General features: G+C 42.2%; 1 protein-coding gene across 3 annotated transcripts; it reads right to left on the bottom strand.

Annotated features, from left to right (window-relative positions):
• Nucleotides 1–15,890: 15,890 nt before the first annotated feature.
• Nucleotides 15,891–21,302, bottom strand: LOC116586643. 3 transcript variants are annotated; one of them, XR_004284093.1, is made up of 4 exons: nucleotides 21,157–21,302; nucleotides 20,495–21,057; nucleotides 17,731–17,867; nucleotides 15,891–16,338 (listed from the first exon to the last, which is right to left on the bottom strand). XR_004284093.1 is itself a non-coding variant. In XM_032336858.1 (3 exons), the coding sequence occupies exons 2-3, from the start codon at nucleotides 21,020–21,022 to the stop codon at nucleotides 16,192–16,194; spliced, it is 675 nt and encodes a 224-aa protein (XP_032192749.1). In that variant the 5' UTR covers nucleotides 21,023–21,057; nucleotides 21,157–21,302; the 3' UTR covers nucleotides 15,891–16,191. The 3 variants fall into 3 exon arrangements, 2 of the variants coding, with proteins under 2 accessions (XP_032192749.1, XP_032192748.1); XM_032336858.1 differs by lacking the exon at nucleotides 17,731–17,867; XM_032336857.1 differs by lacking the exons at nucleotides 15,891–16,338; nucleotides 17,731–17,867 and having other exon boundaries at nucleotides 20,068–21,057.
• Between the last annotated feature and the right edge of the window lie 40 nt (nucleotides 21,303–21,342).

The following is a 21,342-nucleotide window of genomic DNA, read 5'->3' as shown; positions in this document are numbered from 1 at the left end:
ACTTATGGGCAGAACTTAGAGGAATTACCCACATAAATTACCCACATACTTCTAGTTTCTTATTAATTACAGGTTATCCATTGCCTTTCTCTCTCAAGTCATTTGGTTGCAGAAAACTTCAAAAGGATAAATAATGTGTAACCTTCACACTTTCCCGCCCACCCTGTGCTCATGGTAATTCTTTCCTTGCACCTGAGGGCTTCTCCCACGTGAACTAGTTATGAGTCATTCTTTGCTTTCTGGGATGGGTTCCACCATTGGCATGTGGAAGTTATCAAGCCATGGGTCTAGGTGAAGGCTGAAAAATTAAGATACACAGTTACACTTCCCGTCCTTTTCTCTGCAACAACGCCTTCTCACCTTCCAACCAAGTTAGGATGCCACTGCAGAAAAGGAGAGAAGGAGGAGGGATAGACCATGCAGGAAGAAGTGGATGGAGAAAGGTCTCGGTGTTCAGCCTGAGCAAAGAGGACCAGAGTCAGGGCAGGTTGGTTCCTAGAGGCCCTAGAGGCCCAGTCTCCAACCAAATGAAGCTGTTTCATTGCCCTACTGCGGGGTTCACAGAGTACGATCTAAATGCAATCTCCACCTCTAGAAATTCCATCCAGAGCCCTAGACTCTGGGGATGGTGGAGTGGGCGGGCCAGTCCTGTATGTAACTTTGTCCATCTGCCTGCCAGGGAGTTGAAACACCTTTTTGTAAGGTGACCACAGCAATATTACGATAGTTTTATTCTTTATTCGGCATTTTTTCAATGAGTTTGCAAATGAAACCCATTACTTTCCTTTGCTTTTAGAAAAATTAAATATTTCCATGGGACGCCTGGGTGGCTCAGTTGGTTGAGCAGCTGCCTTCGGCTCAGGTCATGATCCCGGCATCCTGGGATCGAGTCCCGCATTGGGCTCCTTGCTCGGCAGGGAGCCTGCTTCTGCCTCTGCCTCTGCCTGCCATTCTGTCTGCCTGTGCTCGCTCTCTCTCCCTCTCTCTCTCTGATAAATAAATAATAAAATCTTTAAAAAAAAAAAAAAAAAGAAAAAAGAAAAATTAAATATTTCCAGAATATCAACAGCAAAGTGTGCCAAAACCATCTCGGACTCTTCTCTTTTCAGCATTACACGTTAGATAAGGCCGTGAACGGCTGCGGGCCAAGTGTGATTTAAAATACATACAATTCCAAGGAATGATGAAGTATGAAGTAATTTGTTTTGAACTAATAAACTAGTTTCAGCTGAAGTATTTGTGAGATTTTTTTTTAAATGACCCAAATACTATTTAAAAAAAAAAAAAAACAGAAACTTGCATACTTGTAAAGAACAGGGTGAATTCCACGGGCTCGGCTAGACAGATACGAAGGCCTGGCAGTTCCAAGCACTGTAATCTTGCAACGACACTCGGCTGTGTAACAATGATTTCTGAGGTTTTAAGTACTTATCTACGCTAACCGTAGATAAAAGGGCAACAATCTCGTGCTTGAAAAATCCTGTAAGGTTTCCCAAACATTGCCAACACTGCCTTTCATTTTAATCTTTTTTTCAAACCCTCAGAGACTAAAAAGTGTATTCTCATTTTAGATTTTAAGAGCTGGGCTTTATGGTGATAAAAGTCGCCATTTCCCTACCGGTCTGAAAGATGAGACTCTAAGCTTCATCCAAATGCTAGCGCGTTTTCCTAAGAATCCATTGTTTTAGAACTGAAATAGTAAAGATATTTCTAAGTTAAACCTACATTTTATCTGAAAAGCAAAAAAATGCCTATCATCCTTAGGCTGTTTCCACATTTGCATAGCGAAGCATCAATGGCTGAAACATTAGGGAATTCAGGCACCCTCTCTCGCTTTCGATGAGATACTAAATCATTGTTTTAGAAGAAGATACGACGAAATCATGAGATTGTCTTGCATCTGGAAACACAGATTTAATAATATTGGATGGACTCTTCCTTCTGCTGCTGGAACATACCCCTGAGGGCATTTGAGTGTCACAGGAGTACAGCAGCTGCTTTGAGCAAAACAAAAAGCAGGGTTTAGAAATAACTCATGTGAAAATGATTTAGGGAATGTCACCAGAAGTTATATCAATTTCCACCCATTTTGAGGTTTTCACCAAAAAGAAAAAAAAAAAAAAAGAAGGGGAAGCCAGTGTGTTCTTGTCTGCATTAATAGATGGGCACAGTCAACGGTCCCTGCTTCAGAAATATGACATTTAATTGCAGATGTTTTGTTTTGGAAAACTTTGCCAAGTTTTCATGGAGAGAGATCAGGAAGGGCCTGGACACATGTCGCACCAGGAAGAGTAAAACAAACTAACCTGAGCGCAGTTAGCTTTGGGAAAAGTGTTGTCTCCTTTGTGATGGCTGCCTGTACATTTTTTTTTTTAAAGATTTTATTTACTTATTTGACAGACAGAGATCACAAGCAGGTAGAGAGGCAGGCAGAGAGAGAGAGAGGAGGAAGCAGGCTCCCTGCTGAGCAGAGAGCCAGATGTGGGACTCGATCCCAGGACCCTGAGATCATGACCTGAGCCGAAGGCAGAGATTTAACCCTCTGAGCCACCCAGGCACCCTGCCTGTACATTTTTGAAAGGAGTTTTGTGGAAGACTGATTAGACCTAGACCATATTGCCTCGGGGCGTAGAACCCAGCCCAAAGGATGACCATTATAGGGAGACGGATTTTGGCAACATTTTCCGAAGACCATTTTTATTAATGTTTTCCAAACACAGGAGGAGGTGCTTCAAAAAATATTGAATCGCCGGCTCAAGATCTATGGAAATAGCTTGGCAAGGAAATACTCTCGGCAAGGAGATTCAGATATTGGGTGGGTTGTCAATGAAGCCATCTTTAAAGTCAACGCCTATGCCCGATGTCAGATTTCAGAACTTCAGAGCAGTTGACTAAATGTTCTTTTCCCTTCAAAATGTGACTGCGGGATCCGGTAGTATAATTTGCAGTGCAATGCTTTCCCTGGGCATAGCCTCTGGGGATCCCCCATCCCTACACCCAATGCGATTGGGACTATCTCGAGGTGCTTCTTCGTTCAAAGGGGCGGTCCTTGTTTGAGTCTCCCTGCCAGAGCCAAAACTCAGAGACCCAAGCTCCACCCTCCTCCCTCGTGCCTTAGGGACACCCATGTCTAAAGAATTTGCTCTAGAAGAGATGGAACCTCCATACTGTTATCACTACAGCCTGGAGGAGGGAGTCTGGTACTCATGAAACCGGGAAATCAAAGCAATCCTCAACTCACATCTGTTACTGTGACGTGGCCTTGCTTGCCCTGCCCAAGGCTCCATGGCTGAAACAGTGTCCTTAACATAGGTCCATCTTGCACTCTGGGCAGTTCTGCACGGCGTTTCAAAGAGCAAAGAAGAGCCGGGCCTGCCCTGGGCAGTCACAGGCCTGGACTCCCAGTGGGACAACCTTTTAGACTCAGTCACACAGTCAGCCCTCCAGGATGCAAGCTAAGTTCTTTTCTATGTGTCCCCAAAGCTTCACCTCTGTACACTATACCCTGGGTGGCTAGGAGAGAGGTATCGTTAGGAAATGGGAAGATTTGATGTATCCCCATGAAATTTAGCCAGTAAAAAGGACAAGGGTTTCTGTATCATATTACCAAACAAGTTAGGACGATGGGAGGCAACAAATAACGAGTTTCTAAGTGTCCTCTAGATTTCCTAGCCAACTGGGATATTGCCACTTAGTGGTGAGGAAGAAAGGTTCTGGTACTTGTCTGCCTGGGTTCACATCCCAATCATTACTTCTCAAAGCCTTCGCTCCTCATCTTTCTGTTCAGGATCATAGGAGCCTCCATCTCATTAGGCAGTTGTGCAAATTAAATCAAGTGATCCACATAAGAGCAAGATTTTAGAAAATAATGAGCATTCAGTAAGTTCTGGCTACTATAAGCCAGGTGCCTCTCACCAAGGTCCAGGGTACTAAAAATTCGAAGATTCCCAGGTGCAACAGGGAATGCCTGCACAGAGAAGGCTTTATGCTAAAATCACAAAATAAGTACTAACTTATAATGAGTTGGTATAAATCCAGTGATTTAGTTTTCCATAACATCTAGTTATCTCTGTTTCCTTCCTTCCCCCCTTCCTTCCTTCTTTCCCTTCTTTTTTTTTTTTTTTTTTTTTTTTTAAAGATTTTACTTACTGAGACGCCTGGCTCAGTTGGTTAAGCGGCTGCCTTCGGCTTGGGTCATGATCCCAGGGTCCTCGGATCGAGTCCCACATCAGGCTCCTTGCTCGGCAGGGAGCCTGCTTCTCCCTCTGCCTCTGCCTGCCTCTCTGTCTGCCTGTGCTCGCTTGCGCTCTCTCCCTCTGTCTCTGAAAAATAAATAAAATCTTTAAAAAAAAAAAAAGATTTTACTTACTTATTTGAAAGAGAGAGAAAAATCACAAGCAGGGGGAAGGAGTAGAGGAAGAGGAGGAAGCAGACTCCCCACTGAGCAGGGAGCCCCCCAGGATCCTGAGATCCTGACCTGAGCTGAAGGCAGAGGCTTAACCCACTGAGCCACTCAGGCGCCCCTCCTTTTTCTTTATAAATACCTTTAGGATTCTATTTCCTCTTCCTGCTTCAGTGTATCTGTCCTCAGAAGCACTAAGCTTTCTTTTTTCCCCCACCTACTCCTTTGGACTGGCCCAGTGCCTTCTCTCTTATGACCAGGAGGCATATGAAGATATGAGGAAGTTAAGGAGAGACAGAAAGGAGGAAAAGAGGGAGGAAGATGAGGAGAAAGGGGAGGAGGAAGAAGAAAAAGAACTGGAGGGGCTGGGGGGTGAAGGTGGCGGAGAAGAACAGAGAAAGGAGGTAAAGGGGAGTGAGGAAGGAAAGGAGAAGAAAAAGAAAGCCGTTTCCTGCTTGGACAGACTGCTTGTCATCTGTTGAAGCCAGGTGCAGATTTCTTGCTTTTCACACACAAGTCTTTGTTCCCAGGCCCGATTATTTTCTTAGGCTGAATCCCCAGAAGTAAACTGCTGAATGAGGGAATGAACATTTTAAGCTTTTTCAGACACATTATCAATTTCCCCTGCCACAACTCCTTTAGCCTGGTTTCTGGAAATCTCTCCGTGACTGGATTGAGGCATTCTACTGGCCACTCGGCTTGCCTCGCCCACATTTGTGTTTGCGAGGTTTGGGCAGTATAAACGTTGGTCCCTGTCACCCTCCACATAAAATTTTTTAAAAATCTAGAGATTTCTACGGTGGATAGTTTAAGAGATCACATTTGCTTATTGCTGGCATGCAGGGGTTTCTGGTGTTTCACCATTAAATATAATGTGGGCTTTCGGCTTAAGATAGACACTCTCAAAATCAGGTCAAGAAGATATTCATCTTGCACTAGTCAGAATTCATGGTTTCAAGGTTCTTTCCCATCAGAAACAGAATCTGGGTGACTTACTGGAAGAAAATTTCGCAAGACTATTTGATCTTTCATGGAATCTCTGGGAAGACTAAAGATCCCAACTCAACCTATAAAAACAAGAAAGGCTGGGAATCATGAAATTACGGATTCAATGGGAATCATTGAAGTTTGGGAGGTTTGCTTATTCCTTGCATAGCCTATGGGAAGCATCCCTTAATAAATATCAGGCTTGCAAATGACCTGAAATCATCTAGTTCAAGGACCCATCTGATATTTGAGTCCTACCAAGCGATGACCCATTGTCTCTGTGCAAATGTCAGTCATGGTCTTGCCAATTTTCTTTGACTTCTTCTAGTCTTTACCCATCGTTTCTCTTTTCATCCCTTAGGTCATCAGAAAAAAATGTAATGCATTCTGTTTTCTCTATTGACATTGCTATTCTACCACTTTTATAAAATACAATCATACTGATCCTTAAAAGTAAATTCAAATTTTATCTCTTATAAAAGATGAAAAGCTGGGAAGCTTGATTGTAGCCAAAATTTTTCCCCAAAACTAGTTAGGTTGAGATGCCTTTGCCCCCCCTCTGCTGTCTGCAGATTCTACCATCTCTGCTGTCTGCAGACAAAGTTCTAACTGCCCCCCGCTTCTTCTCATTACCCACTCCTGGCTCAGAGTCCTAGGTGAGGGTCTCTGGTTGATCAGGTTTAGTGGGTGTCTGCCCTGTGGTTCTCAGGGAGAGGAAATCAAGTGATTGGCTTATCCCACCAAGATTCACAAAACTCCAAGCCCCATAATGGGCTGCTGACACCGGATAATCACAAATAGAAATGTCAAAGTCTGCAACCCATCTATTCTGACTTTACTAAAATATTTCACCGGGAGTCAATAATGATCACCCTTCCAGCATTTGAAATGACCACATGATTTTTTTGCTTTACACCTATTGCTATAGTAACTATATTTGTAGATTTAGTTGAATCATCTTTCCATTCTTGGTTTTGCCATTGTCTTCTTTGAACGTACAGCTGGATTCTGTTTGCTACTATTTTATTTCTTTAGGCTTTTCATGGTTGGTTAATTCGTCGGTGACATAGGTATGCATAATCCTTTTTAGAGTTTGATACTGATATTTTGATTCCACTATAAAATACTTTGGAGGATTTCCCTCTCTGTTTCTTGAAGCACTTTAAATACTTGCAAACACTTCTAATTGCATATGATGTACTTAGAAGTACACTGACAGGGTGGTTAAGTAACCTGCCTAAGGCCACAATGTAAATCAGTGTCAGAATGTTATGTTCCTGAACATTAGAAAATCTTTACCTGTGAAATATATCCAGGAATGGTATTTATTTGGTTAAGATGCTCTTCGACAATTTAAGAAATAAAACTCGAGAACAGTGGTCCTCAAAGTATGGTCCTCCAACCAGCAGCATCAGCATCACTTAGAAAATGACCTTGTGAGTCAGAAACTCTGGGATGGGTCCCAACGATCTGTGTTTTAAGAAGCCTTCCAGATGTTTCTGATGCTAGCTAAAGTTGAAGAACCACGAAGCCAGAAATGTAACCATATTAGACATTCAGTGGAATACTGCTGAACCAAGAGGTAAGGGCAGATTCCAAGTTTAGGACTGGAGTCTTCAAGAATGTTTTTTGTCGTTGTTTGCATAGCTCTTCTTCCTTTGGGGAATTGGTTCTCCCCTCAGCAATGCAATCGTGTGATTTGGGTGGGGCTGCTCAACCAGGACCCTGCTCCATGGGCACAGAACATTCCAAACATTCCTAATATCATATTTATCTGGTTTTAGTAGGCAAAGGCACGCAATCCAAGTCAGGCCAATGAAAATTCCTGCTGGGGTTTAGAGTGAGAGCTGTTTTGCTTTTTGCATTATGGAGGGGAGGACAGGTGATAACTGAGGGATATTGTCTGATAATTTCCCTGTCATGTGTAGAAGGTCCACCTGTATAGAAAAGAATAGGTCCATAACAGTGCAAAAAAAAAAAAAAAAAAAAAAAAAGGTTTGGGCGCCTGGGTGGCTCAGTGGGTTAGGCCGCTGCCTTCGGCTCAGGTCATGGTCTCAGGGTCCTGGGATCGAGTCCCGCATCGGGCTCTCTGCTCAGCGGGGAGCCTGTTTCCTGCTCTCTCTCTCTCTGCCTGCCTCTCTGCCTACTTGTGATCTCTCTCTGTCAAATAGATAAATAAAATCTTTAAAAAAAAGGTTTGAGTTGAACTCTGACAAGCTCATCTGAGACCCGGATATGTTATCCTGAAAGCCCTACCCTGAATTTACCAGTTACACAAGCCAATGAACTCTCCTATGCTCGGGCCACTTTGAGTTGCCCTCTGTCATTTGCTATGGAAAGCTCCCGGGCTTCTGCACTAGAGGTAGGGAGTATAGAGAGAGAGTTAACCTATTTCATCATGGCAATATTTTGATTTTCAAATCAACTAGTATTTTGACAACTCCAAAGGGCTTACCTAAATTATACGTTTGAACTCCTTCATACCTTAAACTTTGTGTAGCCAGTTAAAGTAATTTGGCCTTTGTATGCAGTTGGTCCATAAATTTGCATTTTTGTTTGAACCCAAGCCATTGGTTCCATCTGTCACCAGTCATCTATGACACTTTTGTTTCCCCCACAGCTGGTAGCCGCCACAGAAAATATCAATTCTCAACTGCCGACTCCTTTGGGAGTTTGCTCACTTGGAAAGAAATTCAAAAGGGCAAACCTTGGCAGCTCTCTTTCCTCTGTTTGGCTTAACCATAAGGGAAGCCCTAACACATAGGAAGCACTCAATAATTATTTATCAAATAAATGAAATGAAACCCAGGAGAAAATTTTATTAAAATAATAATTTTTTTTAAAATTTCAAAAATAAAATTTTTTTAGAAAATGATTTTATTTCAGCAGCTCAATTCAGCAGGCATGCACGAACGCAGGGGATGTATTCACTTTGGCAAAAGTGAAGTCTTGGGGCCGAGTGCAATTACCAAAACAAAGGCTGGGTCACAGAGCATTTAAACCTTAGGCTGGCACAACCAGGACACCTGCGCCACACGGCCCTGGGCCTTGGCTCTGTCAGGTGGTAGGTGAGCCCGTGAGCCTTCAGCCAGGGTGACTTATCTCTGACCCAACTTTACCTCCTCAGCTGTCCAAGTGGATTACTGTATTATCTTGGCTCCCAGCCAAAGCTGGCTTAGACGTGTATTTCTGAAATATTTATGGCCAGTGAGATTCCTGCCTGGCTTGTGCTCAGCATGTTACTCTGGTGAGATATCCCTAATGGGATATAAATTCCATTGAAAAATAACCTCAGGGAGACCTGTTCTTTCCAGTTGGAGTCCTAGAAGAATCCCTGTAAACATGGTTGTAGTTTTCTTTGTGATTCTGGCTTTTTTTTTTTTTTTTAATTTATTTATTTGACAGACGGAGATCACAAGTAGGCAGAGAGGCAGGCAGAGAGAGAGGAGGGGAAGCAGGCTTCCCGCTGAACAGAAAGCCTGATGTGGGGCTTGATCCCAAGACCCTGAGATCAAGGCCTGAGCCAAAGGCAGAGGCTTTAACCCACTGAGCCACCCAGGCACCCTCTGGCTTTTTTTTTTTTTTTTAATTGGCCTTCTTAGAAGGAAAAAATTAGGTCTCCCGATAGATCATCTTTATTTTTTTTCCCAAAAGGAAATTTGTTTAACCTCCAAAGAGAAGCATCCTTTGGCTACCTGAACCTAAAAAATATACATCCTTTGGCTACCTGAACCTAAAAAAAAATAAAGAATGAAGTTTATTTTTAAAAAATTTTTAAAGATTTTATTTATTTATTTGAGAGAGAGAGCACAAGCAGGGGGAGCATCAGAGGGAGAGAGAGAAAAACAGGCTCCCCACTGAGCAGGGAGCTGGAAATGGGTCTTGATCCCAGGACCCCAGGATCATGACCTAGCAGAAGGTACATACCCAAACGACTGAGCCACCCAGGTGCCCCAAGCATGAATTATTTTTTAAAAAAATGACAGAATTACAAATTTCATATATTCCAGCTATAGTTTGCTAATCTTTTCTGGGTATCCTTGACATTCATAGAACAGAAAAATATATCTCACATTTAAAATCAGTAGTCTATTTTTTTTTCCCTATGATTTTATTTTATTTATTTGACAGTGAGAGAGGGAACAGAAGCAGCAGGAGAGGGAGAGGGAGAAGCAGACTCCCCCTGCAGAAGGAAACCCGATTCGGGGCTCCATCCCAGGACCCTGGGATCATGACCTGAGCATAAGGCAGACGCTTAACGATTGAGCCACCCAGGCACCTTCAGTAGTCTGTTTTTGATAAGATTCATTTATTTCAGGGATGCCTGGGTGGCTCAGTCGGTTGAGTGGCTGCCTTCCGCCCTGGTCATGATTCCAGTGTACTGGGATCGAGTCTCACATCGGGCTCCTTGCTCCACGGGGAGCCTGCCTTTCCCTCTGCCTCTGCCTGCCACTTTGCCTGCCTGTACTCTCTCTGTCTCTATGACAAATAAATACATAAAATCTTAAAAAAAAAAAAAAAACCAAAAGATTTATTTATTTGATAGAGAGAGCCTGCGATCGGGGGAGGGGCAGAGAGACGCAGACTCCCTGCTGAGTAGGGAACCTGATGAGGGGCTGGGTCTCACGACCCTGAGATCTTGACCTGAGCTGAAATCAAGAGTCTAATGCTTAACTGAGCCACCCAGGCAACCTTTTGTTTGAGTTTTGAAAGGACACAATTTCACCTCCCTTGAGTGGTTGAGAAATAAACAGAATCACATTGTTTATTATGGAAATATACAAGTCCCAATTTGCCAAAATAAAGTGTCTGACACATACCTGGGAGGTTTTGGCGTGCCCTAAAGATGCTGTTTGTCTTTTGTCATTATACATTTACCAAAGGATTGTGGGTTTTGAATAATGCAGCAGGCATTCCCATTTGGGGTTGGAAAGCATTGAGAATATAAACTAAAAAAAATAAAAACAGCACTTTCTCTTAAAAAGTATTTTTTATGGATATGGACTTTTATAAGATAGAGGTCGGTTCCTTTTAAAAACCCAAAGTCACATAGTACTAAGGATGATGATGAAAAATTTCAAGGATGTTTAAGAGCAAAAAAATAGGTACTTTAAATACGAACATCCCAATATCCTTACTTCTTTGATCCTGTAAACCAGCCATCAAGTCTAGTTCAAGAGTTTTAGAATCACATAAACAATATTTTCCAAAACTTATTAGGAGGCGCTGACTCAATTAGCTCTCCCAAAGAATGAATGTAATTTGGGGAGTGGGGGATTGTCAGAGCCACCTGGCTCCCTCTGGTAAATCATGTCCTATGTTTTGTGACATTGACCTAAACTCCCTTTTTAAACTTTCTTTTTCCTTCCATGTGCTCCGTTCTGTAAGAGTCCAAAGCATCTAGCCTGCTTCAGCAATATTCTGTTAGCATAATGTAAAGCTCAACTTTAGGCAATAACTGAAGCCTCCGAAATTGCTGTTCTTCTGTCCTCTTGGAAGTTCTCTATTCCTTATCTTCTCTGGCTCTGCACCTTCTATTATTGGCCTCAGGACACTTGCTCACTCTAATTCATTTTGGACACACCTCTCTCACTGACACTCTCTGGGAGAGATTGGCGCTGTGCACCCTCTCAGAGGGGAAAATGCTCCAGTCCCCAACCTGACCCCAGGACCAGCAGAACCAGAAAGCCAGCCAGCCCCGCCCAGCTCTTTCAGGTGCTCCACCTACGCTCTTAGTCATGTCTAATTAACCCTTTCAGGCTTTCCAGGAGTGATAGACTCAGATGCTCCCTTTTAAACAGTAAGGCTGAGGCGCCGCGGTGGCGCAGTTGGTTAAGGGTCTGACTCTTGGTTTTGGCTCAGGTGTGATCTTGGGGTTGTGATCTCAGGGTCATGGGACTGAGCCCTGCTTACAGTGGAGTCTGCTTGGGTTTCTCTCTCTCCCTCTCCCTCCGCCCTGACTCCCACCTGTGTGTGCATGCACGTGCCTGCGCTCTCTCCCTCTCTCTCTCAAATAAACAGATCTTAAAAACAAAAGCTAGGCCAAAGAACTCACTGTATTTAACATAAAAATAACAAATTAAATGTAGATTTCTTCAAAATACTTTTTACTTTGTCAAAAAGAGCGAAACTCTACTCCAAAAGGCATTTAGTGTATGTTGATGAAACTAACTTAAAACTTTTTTAACCTCTGAAATTCTTTAAATCTTTTATTCACCAGGCTCTTATAAAACACCAAATGGCAAAAGGGACTCTCTGTCTTATGCACATATACCTCCGTTATGCCTCTCCACAATTTTTTAAAAAGATTTTTTATTAATTTATTTGACAGAGAGAGAGAGATCACAAGTAGGCAAAGAGGCAGGCAGAGAGGGAGAAGGAAGCAGGCTCCCCGCTGAGCAGAGAGCCCGATGAGGGCCTTGATCCCAGGACCCTGAGATCATGACCTGAGCCGAAGGCAGAGGCTTAACCCACTGAGCCACCCGGGCGCCCTTCTCCCCCAATTTTTAACATATGGCCCTAGAAGTTATGTCATCAAAAGCAAACTGTTTTTGCAAGAGAAAACTATGTTTTTCTGCTTGGGGCATCTTCAAGGTAAGGAGAAAGGCCTCAGAAGAAACCAAACTTGCCAACATCTTGATTTCAGCCTCCTAATCTCCAGCACTAGGAGAAAATAAATTTCTGTTGGTTAAGCCATGCCTTCTGTGGTATTTTAGTGTTTTGTTACAGTAGCTGTTGCAAGCTAATATGGTAAGTGTATCAGCAATTTCACTCCTAGTTACGTCCCCAAAAGAACTGAAAGCCTATGACCACACAAATAATTTTTACATAAAGGTTCACAACAGCATTATTTATAATAACCCAAATCCCAAATATCTACTAAATGATGAATAGCTAAAATGTGGCATATCCATACAATGAAATATGATTCAGTAATTAAAAAGAATGAGGTACTGATAAATGTTACAACACGGGTGAATCTTTAAAACATTTTACAACACGGGTGAATCTTTAAAACATTAGGCTAAATGAAAAAAGCCAGACACAAAAGGCTATTATATGATTCCATTTATTTTTTAATTTTTTTAATTAAAAAATTTTTTTGATTAGAGAGAGAGAGAGAGAAGGAGTCAGAGGGAGAGGGAAAGAGAGAAACTCAGTCAGGTTCTACACTAAGCCCAGAGCCAGACCTGGGGCTTGAGCTCATGACCCTGAGATCCTGCCTGACTTGAGCCAAAATCAAAAGTGGGATGATCAAACGACTGAGTCACTCAGGTACCCCTATATGATTCCATTTAAATGTCCAATGTCCACTGTCCAGAATAGGCACATCTAGTTACAGAAAGTCATTGCAAGGGGCGCCTGGATGGCTCCGTCAGTTAAGCATCTGACTCTTAATTTTGACTCAGGTCATGATCTCAGGGTTTTGGGATCAAGCCTTGTGTTGGTCTCTGCAATGGCCATGGAGCCTGCTTAAGATTGCCTCTCTTCCTCTGCTTCTACCCCTTCCGTGCCACACGTGCACATTCTTTCTTTCTCTCTCGCTCTCGAAAAACAAACAAACAAAAAGAGCCATGCCAAAGATTGGGGATAGGAGGGAACGGGGAATGGCAGCTGATGAACAGGTTTCTTTTAGGGGAGATGAAAGTGTTTTGGAATTGGTGGTGAGAGTTGTGTAACTAAAAACCACTGAACTGTACATTTAAAAGGACAGTTTTCTAGTATGTAAGTTATACTGCAGTAAGAAATCCAATCTGGCCCATCTTATTACAAATATTATTTATTATTCATCTAATATGTCACCTAGAGAGGAGGTCGATAGCCAATGATCAAAAACATGTTCAGACAAATTTGAGTTTATGTTTTAGCATTGGGAGGCTCTACTTTTTTTTTTTCTCACTTTTTATTTTGGTATAAAATCAGAATTACAAGTAAGTTTCAGCAACAGATCACAGAATCCCCAAATATCTTTCACCCAGATTCCACAAATGTTAACATTTTATCACATTTGTTTTACCCCTTTCTTTGCATTTGTGTATGTACTAGTATAACATAATATATAATATAGGTAAAAATAAAACACAATATACTGTATAATAATAGATATACACACACTCTTTCTAAATTGAGAATAAATTGCAGATATGATGCCCCTTTATTCCCAAGTACTCTAGTGTGTACTTCCTAAAAATAAGAGCATTCCTTTACATAACCACGAAGTCAGGAAATTGTCATTGATACAATATTACTGCCTAACCTACAGATCTTATTCAGATCTTTCCAATTTCTACACCACGTCCTTTATAGCAAGAGAAGATTCTAGAACAAATGCCGTATTCTGTTTTCTGTCTCTTTAGTTCCAATCAGCGGGGAACGGTTCCTCTGGATTTTTTTTTGTTTCCTTAAGGTTAAATGGAGATTAGGCATTTGTGGTAGAAATTCCACAGAATTCTCAGTGCGTTATATCAAGAAGCACACTATATCAATTCGTTATTTATCTGGTGACTTTAACTTGGTCCTTGGATGAAGAGGTCTGCCTGTTTCCTCCCTGGTAGAGTAACAACTTTTCTCTTGGTAGCTAAGAAGACTGTGGGAGCTGCATGTCACAAAGCTGCCTCATCTACGTGGTGATGGTAAGGGTGCCAAGGGGCTTGTTCCTACCAGAACAAGCTTTGCCTGTGGCTTTGCCCAGGCTTTGCCTGTGCTCTCTGCCTTGCTGGTGGGTCTGCCCCTCATGCCACATCCTCTGATCCAGTTCCTTCTCAGCTCTGATCCATTTCCTTCTCAGCTCTGATCACTAAGGACTCTTTCCTGGCTGTGTTGTGATTTGTAAATGGTCAGTAGACTGCCTACCTCTTGTGGATGAGATTGGGTTTCATTCACAGTTGTGTCCTGGAAGGTGGTAAATTTTGTTTTTGTTTTTTTCAATGAATGAGTTCCCGGGTGAGGAGAGACCTGGTGAAAATGATTTGTTTGGGTTTTAATGGTTTTGTCCCTTCCCTAGACATTTAGACTTAACTCACATGGAAAAGAAACCCTTTTGAAGGACAAAAATAAAGCCATAAATCCCTCTTGCTTTGAAATCAAGCAGTTTGCTTTTGAAAGAGACCTGGATGATCACATATTCCAATTCTGATAGTTTACAAAAGAATTTGTAAAGATTCCTTGAGGGGTGCCTGGGTGGCTCAATGGGTTAAGCCTCAGCTCAGGCCATGATCACAGGGTCCTGGGATGGAGCCCGGCATCGCGCTCTCTGCTCAGTGGGGAGCCTGCTTCCCCCTCTCTCTCTCTGCCTGCCTCTCTGCCTACTTGTGATCTCTCTGTCAAATAAATAAATAAAATCTTAAAAAAAAAAAAAAGAATCAAAGAAAATCAGAAAAAAATTTCCAATTGAGGGGCACCTGGGTGGCTCAGTGGGTTAAAATCTCTGCCTTCAGCTCAGGTCATGATCCCAGTGTCCTGGGATGGAGCCCTACATTGGGCTCTCTGCTCAGTGGGGGGCCTGCTTCCTCCTCTCTCTGCCTGCCTCTCTGCCTACTTGTGATTTCTCTTTGTCAAATAAATAAATAAACAAACAAACAAACAAATAAATAAAATCTTAAAAAAAAAAATTCCTCCAGATGGGGCACCTGGGTGGTTCAGCTGGTTAAGCAACTGCCTTTGGCTCAGGTAATGATCCTGGAGCCCCAAGATCAAGTCCCAAGATCGAGTCCTGGGATCAAGTTCCAGCATGAGGCTCCCAGCTCCACAGGGAGTCTCCTTCTCCCTCTGACCTTCTCCCTTCTCATGCTCTCTCTCACTTTCTCTCTCTCAAATAAATAAGTAAAATCTTAAAAAACAAAAACAAAAACAAAAAACAAAAAAACATTCCTCAAGATGAAACTGAGTTGGGACCAAAATTCAAGTCCCTGTCCAGGACTTCTTCACAAGGCTAAATTACCTTTAGTCTTGGTCCAACACCTACACACACAAAGTAGCATGAACAAATTTCATGACCTTCGCTAATTAAGATGGCAAATTAAGGTTGCTCTGTTCTTTTTTTATTGAGGTAAAATTCATATAACTTAAAACTATTAGACATATTAAAGCATACAATTCAACATCATTTTTTGCATTAGATTTTTGTTTCTGAATTCCTTATTATTCTCTATTCCTTATTATTCCCCTGTTCTAATCTCTCACGTGATGCTCTATTAGACCCCTATTTCACTTAAACTCCAGGTAAAGTTATTTTCAGAGGCAGACTGGGCAAAAGCTTGAGCAAATAAGGGATGAAATCAGTCCTTCTCTCCCCATCCCACACCGCCCACCCCATATACTCCAGCTAGGGAGATGCTTAGTTAACCCTTTAGTGGACACTTACCAAAGACTATAAATAAGTGACTCCTTTAAGTGCACTATTTTATTACTGAGGTTTTTGTTTTTTTAATTTTCCCTGTCATGCTTTGGATACAAAAAAAAAAAAAAAGAAAAGAAAAAAAAAAAACCAAAAACCAAAAAAAGGCTTAGCTGCTTTGATGACAATTTTGGTTTGACTCATCATCCAACTGAAAGGAGTAGGGTGGTGACTATTTAGGAACCCCTGTGGAGGTGGGAGTGGCTTTGTCTCTCACCCAGTCTTTGCAGCCGGAATGGGCTCTACATCTCACATGAATCTTTCCCCCAAATTTCCAGCCCACTCTGGATCCCCCCTCGGAGCTTGCTTTCAGGGCAACTCATCTGATTCCAAGAGCAAAGCCCTGAGTTTTTGAGGGGTCTTTTTATACATTTTGCTTAATCTCTACAACTTGACTGAAGACTCTTTACATTTGAAATCTCTTTGTATTGACTGTTTTGCTTTGATTGGATAAAGATGTATTAAGATGTATCTGAAGTTCTTTCCTCTGTGCGTGCAGTTTGTCAGACTTGTGTTCCACCTGAAGTTCAAATCCATGTGGCTCTTGCTCCTCCTGAGAATGAAATTAGAAGAGGAAAGATAAATATATGCTTTTTTGACCAAGGTTTTTGGAGCTTGCATATTGGTAGGTGTTATGGATGCAAAGATGAATTAGACAAGGTTTTGGCGCTCAGGGAGTTAAAGCGTGGTGAGAGTTGTTACTGTGGGTTCACATGAACACTCATTCACTGAACCACTGAGAGACCCCTAGGAAATGTTTGAAATTCTCATTTAGATCAGGGGAAGTTGGTCTTAAAAGACATCCTTAGGGAAAGGTAAGCCTATGAATTCTTCTTTTTTTTTTTTTTTAATTTTTATTTATTTTGGGGAGGAGGGGTAGGAGAAGCTGACTCCCCACTGAGCAGGGAGCAGAATGTGGGACTTGATCCCAAAACCCTGGGATCAGGACCTGAGCCAAAAGCAGATACTTAACCAACTGAGCCACCCAGGTGCCCCATATGAATTCTTTTAGTATCTTCTCTTGTAAATAATTCCTTGAAGGATAAAGAACACTAATTAATTGGTGGATGGGGTAGGAATCAATAAAAGGATGTTCTAGTTAGGTACAGATTGGAACTCTAACCAAATCAACACATTTAGTCTTCCCCAGACAGCCCCCTGTTTTAGGCCATTTCTTTTGGGGCACAGAAAAGATCAAATAAATTCCACCCACACCCTTGATGGAGATTTTTAGGTACAGCTAGATATTGCTGTTTGCAGAAGAAAAGGAGGGGCAAAACCATTCAGTTCATTTTCATGATAGTGATCATGAAGAAGACACCACAGGTGTTTACTAGGATTTTAGTTTAATGGGGAACACACCCTGAGTGTCAGACAAAACCAAGATTGCTGGTTTCATCTGAACTTGAGAAGCCGGAGACTCCCTGGGTATAATGATGCTGTCCTGCCTCACATTAGACAATATGCACCTGTGAAGTTCTTTGAGCATTAACTGGGTCCATGAGACCATATCAGCCAGCCCAGAGAAGGTGCTGGAAGAGGACACCACACTCTCTGGCTGCTACTGTAATCTGCATGCGTTGCTAAGAGTTCAGCTCCATTTCCTGCTCTCTACATTTTCTTTGAAATCTCACTGCTGTCTAATGACTTAGGACTTTTACATCCTGAGTAGGTCAGCGTGAGCATTCGTATCTGGGGCTCAACCAGAGAAAAGTCTCTCATTTGGTTATAAGAAACTGAATGGTAACTTTTAGAGAAATTCATAGTCTGTTGTGTGATATTGGGATTCTAAAAGGAAGTCGAACAGACACTTTTTTTTTTTCAGCCATTCTTTACTCAAAAAAAAAAAAAAGAAAAAAGAAAGAGAAGTTTAGTTTAAGTTAACAGGCCCCACATTTTTCTGCAAATTCCTCAAATCATTTTCTAACACACAGCTTTAACTTACCTTCAAATTCCAAGCATGTCAGTTGTGGCTATTCTGAGTTCTTGTACTCCAGCAAGGATAGAATTAGCCAGAACATGAGCCGGTGATCTTCAGTTTACCAGAAACCATAAATCCCATGTTAGCACTGAAGTAACATCCTGTTAGACATGTATATCCTTTTATGTTAAATTCAGTTTTTCTCTGGTTACAAGTGACCAAAAAAACCCAAACCCAAACAAAACAAAAGAAAGAAAAAGAAAAGTGAGAGAGAGAAAGAGTTTAAGCCAAAAACCAAGGGGTTGAGGCATTGTGGGAGAACTCTGGAGGATCTCCTCAGTGCACGGAAGAGGGGCACCAGGCCTTGGGAGGGCAGAAGCAGGGTGTCTCTGGGGACCTTGCTGAACAAGAACACCTTCAGAGACTTTCTCCATAGAGTGCTTGCTGCCTCAAACATTTCTAGATCAAAATGTCCACTTTCTGGGAGAGAGACACCGACTGTTCCTTCTTTGCTCAGAATTCACCTCTGGCCCAGTCAACCTTGATGATAGGGTAGAACCAAACAACCGAAGCAAGACTTAGGAGAACCAAGAATCCACTCCAGGGGCGCCTGGGTGGCTCAGTGGGTTCAAGCCTCTTGCCTTCACATAATCTCAGGGTCCTGAGATCAAGCCCCGCATCGAGCTCTCCACTCTGCGGGGAGCCTGCTTCCTCCTCTCTCTCTGCCTGCCTCTCTGCCTACTTGTGATCTCTGTATGTCAAATAAATAAATAAAATCTTTAAAAAAAAAAAAAAAAGAATCCACTCCTGTGGGCTCTGTGGAGGCTTTCAGAGAGAAGGGGGCTGTCCACTGCCACCCATGTACCGACTTTAATACTGTAACCACATAGTATGGTTAAAGGCAAACCTTGGTTATTTTCCATTGTAGAGTGATGAACACATTAAATGATGCATTCTTTCCTATTTAATTTTGTGACTTCTTTTATTAATTAAATGAGGCCTGGTGCAGTAATAAGAGGCAGACATGTGACTAGTGGAAAATCCAGGATGAATCTGTCATCTTGGTACGCAATGGGAGATATGTGAGAGGCAAAAAAACTGGCAATTGTTATGAACACACAGACAAGAACCAATTTCTTATTTAGTTGGGTTTTTAAGTAGAATGTAACTTTGGGGGTGCCTGGGTAGTTTAACTGGCTGACTCTTGGTTTTGGCTCTGGTTGTGATCTCAGGGTCATGGGGTCAAGGCCTGTGTCAGGCTCCATGCTCTCAGAGGGGAGTTTGCTTGAGATTCTCTATCCCTCTCCCCACCTTGCCCCTCCCACTGCTTGTGTGTGTGTGTGTGTGTGTGTGTGTGTGTGTGTGTGTGTGCGCTCTCTGTCTCTTTCTCTAAAATAAGAATAAATAAAGAAAATTGTAAATAGAATTTAACTTTTAAAAAAGGTCCAAAAATATATCATTATTGTGATATGTCACAGGTGTTAATTGGCTTCTCGTCTTAAATGTGTGTATCTATATAGATGCAGGCATGTATTTTCTGATATCATCGTACTTCATCACATCCAAACATTATGCTATCTATAGTCTTTCTAAATATGTAAATGGAAGACCATCATTAACTGTGTCTAAATTATGTACATGTAATTATAACTGTTGGAGTCACTATTTTGGTAGACTGTCTTTATTTCTATGTCTCTCACTAATGCTCTAAGTCTCTTTTCCATGATGTATTGGACCTCACACAGCTAACGCAAAACCCAAGGTGGAAAGATGGCCGAAAGGCTTTTCTGGAAGGTCAGAGGACTACTCATTATGCCTTGGGTGACCCCCCGGGTTGGACAAACAGTTGATTGTGTCAGTCCTTCCCTGTCCTCAGCTCATGGTGTTGTCAGAAATTACAAAATGCAGGCCAAACATGCACAGATCAGCTGTCTGCCTGGTTAGTATATTATTTTCATTTCTAGAGAAGCATATGAGCAAATATTTCTCCCTCTTCCAGAACTCAGTATATATGGAAATCCTGAAAATTCTCATTCCAGACTGCAACAACTATTCTATTTCCTATGAATCAATGAAGATATCATCTGTTGAACTATTGATCATCCTACCCCATAAGCTGGGTTTTTTGTTTTATCTTTTTAGAGTCCTCTAAAAAATAAACTCTGGGGGATATTTTCCTTCTTTTCATTATTCAGGAATGGAAAAGATGCCTATTTTACTCTCTCTGTCAACCTCAGCCCACAGACTGTGAAAACACATTAGTCACTCAATTTACACTTCTAAAGGAAAACAAAACACACACACACACACACACACACACACACACACACAACTAACAAAGCAAGCTCGATTGTTCTCAGATCATCAGATGTTTCCAAATAAAGTTTATCAGTTTGTATCTCAACTGCCATACCCAAATTCCTAAAAACCCAAGGTAACAAAACAAAAGAAAGGGACCTGTGCTCTTGTTGGAATCAGCAGCATTCACAGGGCAGGCGGGTCATGGAGCCCTTAGCTAGGCTCTTCCATGTTCCCCCAAAGAAGCAAGGCTAATCTCTTTAGCCTTTATTTCTAGTGCAGCCTTTGTTTCTGCCTCTTGTTCTTGAAATATTTTCCAGGAAAGCATAGGAGATCGTGGTTTGCAGTCAAGCAGTCCTGAGTTCCACTTAATTCCCCAGACCCTTGGCTGTGAGTCCTGGACCCGTTCTGTCCTCATTTGCTCTGTCCTTAAATGGAAAGAGGCAACATTTGCTCCCAGGACTGCGGCAGAAGGATCAGCAATAGCTACTGTTCTGGTGGAAGAGTGATTACAAAAGAGATTCCCCATGACACTGAACCAGCAGCTCTCCCTCGTTCCACACAATCCTGCCACTTGAGTCATTTTTTTCAGAGGATAGTTGCCGTGGGGAGGGGATCCCACTCCGACATTCCTCATCTGTGTTGTGACACGGAGAAATGCCTTGTGATGTGAGCTGACATTCCGCCTCAGGGAGGCTGGAGGGCCCAAGGTTGTCAGAATCCGTGGCCTGTTTTCCTTATCTTTCACCGTGGTGTGCCGTACAAATATTCTCATTTCCATGCCAAGTGTGAGTGCACGCGTAGGCCTGTGGGAAACCTCGTGCACCTGTAGACTAGCATAGGCAGCAGTCTGGGGAGCAGTGGACAGTACTTCTTCACCATAAATGTCCGTATCTCCTGTGATCCAACAGATCCTTCTCAGGTCCATGAGGGGCCACATGCAAGACTGTTCACCATGGCCGGCGTCCGCAGAGGCAGGTGCTGGCAGTGGGTGCCAGACACGGACGGTGTCCACCATGAAGTCCCACGGTTTAGATGTAGACACAGCAAGACCTTGTTCAGGGAATAAAGAAACAGTGAATGAGATCTACAACCTGAGAGCACTTATACAAGTGTATCATTGTATACAAAATGTATACATTTTATAATTACACAGTAGACAAAATAATATACACTGAACATCTGAAATGGTTGCCTATAGGAATTGGAAAGAAGAGTGGAGAAGGGAAGTTATAAGGAATGGAGAAATGGGTGGATAGATAGATAAATGAATGAATGAATGAAGAGCTAGGGCCCTATACAGAGTAATTGGGGTTATGATTGACTTAGCCCAGGGGC

The sequence above is a fragment of the Mustela erminea genome, chromosome 3 (assembly GCF_009829155.1).
Source record: "Mustela erminea isolate mMusErm1 chromosome 3, mMusErm1.Pri, whole genome shotgun sequence".
NCBI lineage: Eukaryota > Metazoa > Chordata > Mammalia > Carnivora > Mustelidae > Mustela > Mustela erminea.
This window is presented reverse-complemented; position numbering and strand designations above follow the sequence as displayed.

What these genes read in the sequence shown, in the direction of transcription:
- LOC116586643 (XM_032336857.1), bottom strand. Translation starts at nt 21,022, where the DNA reads ATGGTGGACACCGTCCGTGTCTGGCACCCACTGCCAGCACCTGCCTCT.